Genomic DNA, 10,954 nt, shown 5'->3' on the forward strand with positions numbered 1-10,954 from the left:
AGAGTTTGTAATCAGGGATTTAGATGAATCCTGGAGCCTTATATCTCAGGAGGAATTTATCTTTGGTTTTAAGACTTTTTTAGCAGCGTCTTTTACGTCTTTGTTTCTCAAACTATAAATCAAGGGATTCCGCACTGGAATGATGATGGTGTAGAACACTGAGATGATTTTATCAGTGTTGGGAGAATACAGGTAGCTGGGTCGTGAGTAAACAAAGAGCAGAGTTCCCTGGTAGATGGCCACGGATGTCAGGTGAGAAGTACATGTAGAGAAGGTCTTCTTCCTCCCACTGGAAGAATGGATCTTTAAGACTGAGAGGAGAATGTAAAAGTAGGAGATGATGATGACAATGAAGCAGATAATTTCCACTGAGCTGCCGTATGTGGACAGAAGCCACTCATTAAGTGATGTGTCTGTGCACGATAACTTAAGCAAGGGAGGGAGGTCACAGAAAAAATGATTAATGACATTTTTATCACAGTATTTCAGAATAAATGCAAAGGATGTGTGCACCAGGGAACTCATATTGCCTCCAAAGTATGACAAGACGATCAAACATATGCAGATGCCCCGAGACATCACAGCTGTGTACAGTAAAGGGTTACAGATGGCGACATAGCGGTCATATGCCATGGCAGCCAAGATAAAGGATTCAGTATCTGCGAAAGTACAGAAGAAATAGAACTGCAGGGCACAGCCGTGATAGGAAATGGACTTGTTCTGAGAGAGGAAGTTGACAAGCATTTTGGGAACGATGACTGAAGAATAGCAAAGGTCTACAAAGGATAGGTTACTAAGGAAAAAATACATGGGGGTTTGAAGGTGCAGATCAACTCTGATTAACATCATCAACCCGATGTTCCCCATTAAAATCAGAGAGTACAAAGTCAGAAACAGGAGAAACAGGACAATCTGCAGTTCAGGGCGAGTTGGAAACCCTAACAGGATAAACTCAGTCACCAAGGTACAGTTTCCATCTAAAAAGTCCATATTCTGTGCTGTTTTCTTCTTATGAGAATTCTAACATCCTAAGATCCTATGTTGATGGAAAGAGAAAAAAAAATAGATATAATTATAAGGTTATTTTATTGTTTCAACAAACAAGCAATCAAGTCAAGAGTCCCAGACCAAATCTCCTTCCAAATATGAATTCTGAGAAACATATTTCAGAATTTAGTAGCTTTATCCCATGTTTGATAGTTTTATTTTATTTGTTTAATAGCTAGTTCCACTGGAAGACATGTGCAGATAAATCTCATATTTCTTACTTTTTTTAATTCTCAAGTATAGTACTATAGCTAGTACAGAGGATTAAATGAATAATGAAGTAATAAATGAAATGATGCTAAGAGGAAAAATATATCTATTATTAAAAATATGTTAACTTGAGTACATGTTGTAACAACAACTCTGGAACAATGTACTCCTTCTGCCCAGTATTTGATAGCAGTGCGTTGTACTCTTGACTATAAATAGGGTGGTGCAATAAGCTGTACTTCATCTATTTAAAGAATAATAATGAAAGCAAAAGTGATATTAGTGAAATGAAAGCAAATGTCAGTAAACATCAGCTAACAGCCTGTTTTAGACAGGGATGAGTTTAAGGCAATTCCTTAAATCCTGTCAAGATACTAAGTCAAGGAGATTAAAATAATTAACTGCTTTTCTCTTTGGCATTCTTTATCATTCTTGGCTTCTAGTAAGCACAGCATAAATATTAGATGATTGAGTGAAGTGGGCAAAAAATTAGTAAGTTAACTTCTCATCTTTAAAAATCACTCTATATAGCCTCCTCACTAATTATATTTGTCAGCAAACACAAATAGCTGCCTTTAATTTTTATCCTAGTATAATTCAGGATGTTGAGTCTAAGAATTTTGTCAATTTCTGTTTCTATAATCTCAGAATTTTTCTGGAAGCAAGGAGAATTTGAACTTGACTTTGAAATATAAGATGTTTTATTGTAACTTGAAGGATGACTTGGAAATCTATAAAACAAGCAAGTGAAACCTCCAGTGAGCTTTGTTACTACTGCCACAGTCTGCTAGAACAAATGGTTGGGGTCATTCTCTCACTTATATAAAATTATTGAGACCGCTACAGGGCTAAGAACTTCATTGTTGTAATATCATCTAATCACTAAAAGTGTGCTATAGGATAGGCACAGAAAAATCTAAGAGAATTAGAAGGGTTAGGATGCTGTCTTATGTTATTACCTCAAAGAGTGTGAATGAGATGCAATACCTTGTTAGGACAGTAGTTAATTTATTCTTATTTTGCCTGTTTTCAAAGTAATCAGAGTGTTCAGAAATGATAAGACCTACATTTAGAGTTAATAAGAATTTGGTTAGAATCTCATATTAACCACATGGACTGTATGACCTTGCACAATTATGTGTGCGTGTATATATATATATGTGTGTGTGTGTATATATATATATATATATATATATATATATATATATATAGAGAGAGAGAATCTGCTATACTTAATACATATGTGTATATTATTATATATAACATTACATATATTTAAAATATTACTATAATAATGACAATAATATTTCACATGGTTTCTCTGCCAGGTTAAATTAGGAAAACTATCTATCTATACTTTCTTGCTGTCTCACTTTAGATAAACTGGCACGTAATAGGTAAAGAGTGAAGATCAGTTTCAATTACTCCACTGCTCTCAGCTCAGCAGTAAGGAATCCATTTGCCAATGCAGGAGATGTGGGTTCAATCCCTGATCTGGGAAAATCTTCTAGAGAAGGAAATGGGAACCCACTCCAGTATCCTTGCCTGGAGAACCTCATGGACAGAGAGGCCTGATGGGCTACAGTCCATGGGGTCACAAAGAGTTGGACACAGCTTAACGACTTAAACAACAACAGAAATAACCTCACTGCTCTCCCTTATCCCTAGCTAATAATTAGAACTACATCACTAGATTTTTTAAATAATAGTTATCATTTATATAATGATTGTGATGTGAAATACAATATTCTAAACACTTTACATATAATTTATTTAATTGTCACACAGAAATATACTAACAAAATTTCACAGTTAGTTGCTATCACTGTTATCTTTCTCTTATAGTTGAGGGAGCTAAAGCACAGAGAGCTGGAGAGCTAAGACGTGATGAAAATAGGATTGGAGCCCAGGTTCCCACCTCCAAAACTTCAAGACAGATTGGGTGTAAGATTCAAGACAGATTGGTAAGCTAGATTCTTACTATTGATTCCGTATGTTGCATGGGAATATTGAAACTTAATGTTCCAAGTCACTCCACAAGTCGTTGGCAGGTATAATTCAAATTCAGGTATGTGTGAAGTCAAATCTCATGAGGATAACCATGAAGGTGGTTAGAGAATTAATAGTGTGGCCTCCATGAGACAGGCTGTGGTGCGGACTTGCTGAAGGCAGGGCAGAACGATTCAGTTATTTACTAAAAACAGACCATTACTCTCGGGGACTCACAGCAAGCATCTGTCCAATAGACTAAGAAGGGTTTCCCTGTGGCTCAAGCCTTAAAGAATCTGCCGTCAATGCAGGAGAATGCCTACAATTCAGGAGACCTGGGCTTGATCCCTGGTCGGGAAGATTCCCTGGTGAAAGAAATGGCAACCCATTCTAGTATTCTTATCTGGGAAATCTGATGGACAGAGGAGCATGGCGGGGCTAAAGTCCATGAGGTTGCAAAGAGTCGACATGACTTAGTAACTAAATCACCTCTACCACCACCACCACCATCCATGTAGAGAAACGTGAATGTAGAGAAGAGAAGCATGAGGGGAAAAGTTGGAGATGAGAGTGAATCTTGGATTCTTGCTTTCAATGGGAATGATGAAAAAGATTCAATCAAACTGAAGTGATTCACTAAATTTTTCATAAGTATATAGCAAAACAGTGTTAGAACAGAAAATAAATTAATTGAAACTATCAGGTAGCCAATCATGTTCCAGTTTATGTCTCTTAACAACAAAGCTTATTTAAACAAGGTGAGTGTCTTAGATCCCTGTAGAAACTATAGAATGACACGGGCAGATCTATTTGTGGGTAATATGCTAATACATATGATTTTGTAACTATTTTGACACATGTCAGTGGTCTCAGATCCATAAAAGTCTATTTTTGCATCAGTAAAGCCAGTCTGGTAAACACAGAAGCTACTTACCAAAGAAGGAGACATTTTCCTATTACCCAGATGAATAATTTCACCAATAGGACCAAGGACTTTTATATACACTCCAAAGTCATTAGGGACCTAATAACTGAAGACTCCAAACATGTTCATTTCCAAGAGATTCCTAGGGAATAATTAGTAGGTTATTGTGAATTATTATTTTGAAACAACTTCATAATTATAATAGCAGTTCTGTTAGTGTTAGTTTGAAGAGGCAATTTTTACTCTCAGTAATATTGTGGTTTTTTTTTTTTTTTTTTCTGACACTTGAAATCCCACTAGAGTCCTGCACTCTAATACTGTAGTGGAAAGTGAAGTTGCTCAGCCGTGTCCGACTCTTTGCGACCCTGTGGACTGTAGCCTACCAAGCTTCTCCGTCCATGGGATTCTCCAGGCAAGAATACTGGAGTAGGTTACCATTTCCTTCTCCAGGGCATCTTCCCAACCCAGGGATCGAACCCAGGTATCCCACATTGAAGGCAGACGCTTTAACCTCTGATGCACCAGGGAAGCCCTAGAGGTTCTTTAAATAGTTCATATATTTTAAAATGTAGCTCTCATTTAAATTATTTCAAAAACCACCTGGAAGTTCCTAAAAATGTTACTTGATATCCTCAGCACTGAAATGTAATATTTTTTGTTTCACTGAAGGGTGAGTCCAGTGGAGGCTACTATAGAACCTGTTATCAGTAGGTGCTTTCTGAAAAGATGAAAGGACTTTATTTTTAAAAATTATCTATCTACCTATCTATTTACTTTTGGCTGTGCAGGGTCTTCCTTGTTGTGGATGGCCTTTCTGCAGTTGCAGAGAGTGGGGGTACTTTCCGTTGCAGACCATGGGCTCTAGAACTTGGGCTCTAATATCACAGGCTCAACAGTTGCAGTGCATGGCTTAGATGGCCTGTGGCTTGTGTTTATCTTCCTGGACCAGGGTTTGACCCCATGTCCTCTGCAGGTGCAGGTGAACTCTTAACCACTGGACCCCCAGGAAAGTCCCAGAGGATTTTTAAATAAGAGTCTTATGCCTGAGAGCATCAAAAGGAGGCAAAACCATCTCAGTTAATAAATACAGTTTTCCATCATCAACTTGATTGTTCTTATGTGCATTTTGTATGACACTTTCACTAAAACAATGATATTTCAGCTGCTCTCAGAAAAACTTGCAGAACTTTTGGTAATTACACCCTACTAGAGCACCCAAACCGGAAATTTGTGTGGCTACAAACACAGAGCTATCTTCCCTTCATAGCATTTGCCAAATATTAAATTGATTGGAAGTGGGGGGTTAAAGATATATCAAAAACCTCTGAAATACAAGAGTTGACAATTCTATATTACTTTGTGCTGAAGAGACTAAGAAAGCTCAAGTACTTACGTGAAAGTTCTAGATCGCCACACCCTAGTAAGAGGGGTGAACTGGAGATACAGTGCATGTTGCCAAAACCAAAAGAATCAGTTTTCTATTGAGTGGAGCTTATCACTCTTAATTGCATCAGAAAAATAATTGAAGCTTCATTGATTTGAGAAATCCTGTAGAACATCTTTGTAGTCTATGGCATGCAATAAACAAATTACTAAGCATGATAACAGGGAAGATTTTATGCCCATACAAGAGGGAAAATGCCAAAAGCAGATACACATTGAATCAAAATTGGAGTTGGCAAGCAAGAATTTTAAAATAATTCTAAAACCATCCTAAAGAAAATTGTCAAAAAAAAAAAAATTGAAAATGCCAAAGTTGGGAGACATTCCTCAAATGATTGGAAACCTTAGAAAACAAAATAGAATTTAAAAATACATCTAAATTGGCAACTTGTTGTATGGATTTATTGATATATTGAATTTTTAAAAGCAAAGAATTGGATGAAAAGTGACAAGGTCAAAAGGGTTTGTATTAAGGATCTTTGGTTTGAACTTGCAACTAATGTGGTTAAAGGAGGTCATCAGGAAAATCTATGCTACTTCCACTCAAATACTTAAATGCTCACCATGAACCAGCCTTAAGAAAGCAGACTTTCCTAGCAAATGCTCTTTCACATTGGTACTGCTTGAGAGGAATGAACTTAAAAAGTGTTTTCCATTTACCGTGGAGCCTAGAGTTCTTATATCCTTCAGACAATAGATGGCACCAGAGACAACTATCTAATCTAGTTAGTATGCCTCTGAGTCAGTTCTGAAAAAGAAACTTGCAGTGTTCTTAAAGATTTCTGTGTAATTGAGATTTCCAATTATGTTAGTACTCTGTTTCTCACTGTGTATGTTTTTTTTTTTTAAGAAATTTAAATTTTCATTTAAGAAATACTCCCATTACTCGGTAAATTGATAACACTCCTCTCTGTGCAGGAAACAGTGACTCTCAGGTTCCAGTAAACCATCATCAAAAAAAATGTCGTGATTTTTCTCATCCTTGGTGTCAACATCCAGATATTCTTGTTGTTGTTTAGTCTCTAAGTCATGTCCATTTCTTTGCAACTCATGGACTCTAACCCACCAGACTCCTCTTTCCATAGAATTCTCCAGGCAAGAATACCAGAGTGGGTTGCCATTTCCTCCTCCAGGGGATCTTGCTGACCCAGTGATCAAACCTGGGTCTCCTGCACTGTAGGTGAATTCTTTATCACTGGACCCCTGGGGAAGCCCAGATATCCCAATCAGATCAGATCAGATAAGTCACTCAGTCGTGTCCGACTCTTTGTGACCCCATGAACCGCAGCACGCCAGGCCTCCCTGTCCATCACCAACTCCCGGAGTTCACTCAGACTCACATCCATCGAGTCAGCGATGCCATTCAGCCATCTCATCCTCTGTCATCCCCTTCTCCTCCTGCCCCCAATCCCTCCCAGCATCAGTCTTTTCCAATGAGTCAACTCTTAGCATGAGGTGGCCAAAGTACTGGAGTTTCAGCTTTAGCATCACTCCTTCCAAAGAAATCCCAGGGCTGATCTCCTTCAGAATGGACTGGTTGGATCTCCCTGCAGTCCAAGGGACTCTCAAGAGTCTTCTCCAACACCACAGTTCAAAAGCATCAATTCTTTGGCACTCAGCATTCTTCACAGTCCAGCTCTCACATCCATACATGACCACAGGAAAAACCATAGCCTTGACTAGACGAACCTTTGTTGGCAAAGTAATGTCTCTGCTTTTGAATATGCTATCTAGGTTGGTCATAACATTCCTTCCAAGGAGTAAGCGTCTTTTAATTTCATGGCTGCAGTCACCATGTGTAGTGATTTTGGAGCCCAGAAAAATAAAGTCTGACACTGTTTCCACTGTCTCCCCATCTATTTCCCATGAAGTGGTGGGACCAGATGCCATGATCTTCATTTTTGGAATGTTGAGCTTTAAGCCAACTTTTTCACTCTCCACTTTCACTTTCATCAAGAGGCTTTTGAGTTCCTCTTCACTTTCTGCCATAAGGGTGGTGTCATCTGCATATCTGAGATTATTGGTATTTCTCCTGGCAATCTTGATTCCAGTTTGTGTTTCTTCCAGTCCAGCGTTTCTCATGATGTACTCTGCATATAAGTTAAATAAACAGGGTGACAATATACAGCCTTGACGAACTCCTTTTCCTATTTGGAATCCGTCTGTTGTTCCATGTCTAGTATGGCAAGTCAGTAAAATACAATTGAATTAAAATTGAACTCATGTTCTAGAATAAGCATCAAATTATTGCTTATAGTCTCACATATAGGGCTTTTCATGGGAAGCTGTGAGGCAAGTAGATCTCAATAGCCATCAGTCAGAATTTCAAATATTTATGTAGAGGTGTGTCAGACCGTAAAGCATCTGCTCACGATGAGGAAGACCTGGGTTTGATTCCTGGGTTGGGAAGATCCCCTGGAGAAGGAAATGGCAACCTGCTCCAGTACTCTTGCCTAGAAAATTCCATGGATGGAGGAGCCTGGTGGGCTACAGTTCATAGGGTCGCAAAGAGTCAGACACAACTGAGCGACTTCACTCCCTTAACCAGGTTCAAGCATATATACTGTCCAGATGGTCTCAACATCAAGTTGCTCTCTCAAGACTGCTTGTGTGGTCTTTGAAAATATCTCTCACTGAAGGGGTGATGGACAGAATGTACATTCTATAGCCAAGGCAGAGGGTGAGGAGTACCCAGTTCCAGTTTGCCAGTCAACCAGATGTTGCCTTCTCCAGAGGACCTCCTCCCATGGTCCTAAATGAATCTGTCAAATGAATCCCTTTATGTGCATGATTCCTAAGTTGCTTCAGTTGTGTCCAACTCTTTGTGACCCTCTGGACTGCAGCTCACCAGACTCCTCTCTATATAGGATTCTCTAGGCAAGAACACTGGGGTGGATTGCCATACACTCCCCCAGGGTATCTTCCTGATCCAGGGACTGGACTTGCATCTCCTGCAGCTCAGCAGGCAGACTCTTTACTGCTGAGCCACTGGGGAAGCCTGAATTCATTTCTACATCATGTCATATCCACATTTCCAGAAACAGTTGAATGCAGTTAATATCTTGAAAAAATTGTATGAGATGGCCGAGCTATTGAGATACCCTATGAGTAGTCAAGTAAAGGTGGCTTGTGTCCCTTTAGAGGTAAAAGCAAACTTCCTCTGAGAGGCAGTTGAAATAGGCACTGAACAGAGCATATTAGCTAAATCTACGGCTGCAAAATATTTAATACTTGCTGGTGGAATGAAGTCAGTAATGTCATTGTTATTGCCTGTGGAGCCTTCATGGTTGGGGCTATGGCATTAAGGTTGTGATCATATGGTGTCATTCATTATTTCCATTTTATGGACTGGCCAAACTGGGTTGTAAAATGGAGGACTATTGGGGGTTAATCACTCCTCTTCCTGAATTAACTTGAACTGGAGAAAGAGGATGGATGAAGGTCGAAGACAAAGCAAGGCCACAAACCAAGGGCATTGCGCGGCTCCTCGGTGCTGGTGGGGGGATGGGTGGGTGGGGGTTGGAGTCCTTTTCCCTGTTCCCTGCAGCTTGTACCCAGGACTGGGAACACGCTGCCTCTGGACCAGCCTGTACTCGCTGAGCCCAGACAGCCTGACCAGAGGCAAAGTAAAGGTCTTCCTGCCTTTCTGGGGAGGCCAGGGCTGCTGGGGTCTCCATCACCTCCGACTACAGGAGGGTCCAGCTTACAGCCATTCTCTCCCAGGTGAACCCCAGCCTGAAGCTGGAGCTGTGCAAGGCTAGCCCCCAGGAGGGAGCTTACACTGAAAGCTGCCAGGGTCATCCTGGAGAGTCTGTTCCCCAGGGACGGGCTGAAGTGGCCTGTGCGGCTGCAGAAGGATGGGGAAGACCAGAAGAGGAAGGTGCTTTCTGCTCCTAATTACTAAAAAAAAAAAAAAAAATTTCCTTCTCCTTCAAATAGTTTGTGTATAATGAGTTTGAGTCTTATTTTATTTTACACTGGGCCATTTCAACTTTTCTAAGTGTGTGCTTTAAAAGCTGTCCGTAGTCAGATATCAAATATGGAGTCAGACTCCTTGTTACATGTCTCTTGTCATGCAGTGTAGCATACATGTGCAGCTGACCAGTCATATCAGCTTAATTCCTGCCAGTAAAATTTTTGGATAATGGCCTTCTTTCATTTTGCGATCTGTCAATGAATATTGTTGTTGTTTAATCCCTAAGTCATGTCTGACTCTTCTGCAACTTCATGGAGTATATCCCGCCAGGCTCCTCTCTCCATAGGATTCACCAGGCAAGAATACTGGAGAGGATGGCCATTTCCTTCTCCAGGGGAGCTTCCCCACCCAAGGGTTGAATGCTTATACCCTGCTTGGCAGGTGGATTCTTCACCACTGAGCCTCCAAGGAAGCCTGTCAGTGAATATAAATATATACAGATACATATGCATTGCATATATACTTTACGTATTTACATATAAATATATAAAACTCTTATAACTCAGTAGTAAATCAACAGCACAAGTACAATGCTAGAAAACAATTTGAGCAGATAATTCATCAAAGAAGATATAGAGATGACAAGTTACACCACGAAAAACTCAGTGTTAAATTACTGAGTTTGATTAGGGAAATCAAAATTAAAAAATGAAATATCACTAGACATGTTAAAATTGAAAGAAAAATCTAATAAAAGCAAATTAACAACAACAAAAAAAACAATGCACAGATAATGCTGGTGAGGATTTAGAACAAGTAAACATCTGTGCATTTCTCGTAGGAATGAAAAATTGAGACAGCTTCTCTGAAGGTTTATGGTTCATTATAAAATTAATTACACACAATTATTATAAAATTATAATAAAACAAAATAATACAAAATATAAAATTATACATTATAAAATTAATTACACACTTACATTTATCCAGAAGTCTCACTTTATATAGAAATGAAAACTTGTATTTACACAGAAATCAGTTACCAAACATTCAGGGCAACTATAACAGTGACATTCTGGAAACAGCCCATGTGTTCTTCATCCAACAAATGGGTAAACAAACTCTGGTACATTACATAGTGTGAGACACTACTAAAAAATATAAATAAACAAACCATATTGATGCAGTCAGCAATATGCTAAATGCTTTATGCAAAGTGAAAATTCAGACTTAAAAGGCTTTATGATTCCATTTTTATGACATTCTGAAGAAGGCATATGAAGAGAGGACTGGCCAGCTGGTGGTAAATTGTTAGGGTATTAACTGCTGCTGCTGCTGCTAAGTCACTTCAGTCGTATCCGACTCTGTGTGACCCCAGAGACAGCAGCCCACCATGCTCCCCTGTCCCTGGGATTCTCCAGGCA

The 10,954-nt window shown here is 39.3% G+C and overlaps 1 protein-coding gene across 1 annotated transcript; it reads right to left on the reverse strand.

Annotated features, from left to right (window-relative positions):
* Nucleotides 1–45: 45 nt before the first annotated feature.
* Nucleotides 46–990, reverse strand: OR5I1 (olfactory receptor family 5 subfamily I member 1). Its single transcript, XM_086342085.1, has one exon. It carries the CDS (start codon nt 988–990, stop codon nt 46–48), a length of 945 nt encoding a protein of 314 aa, XP_086198211.1.
* Nucleotides 991–10,954: the final 9,964 nt, after the last annotated feature.

This window comes from Bos grunniens, chromosome 15 (genome assembly GCF_055505025.1).
Source record: "Bos grunniens cultivar Pamir isolate PY7600 chromosome 15, Bosgru_T2T1.0, whole genome shotgun sequence".
Classification (NCBI taxonomy): domain Eukaryota; kingdom Metazoa; phylum Chordata; class Mammalia; order Artiodactyla; family Bovidae; genus Bos; species Bos grunniens.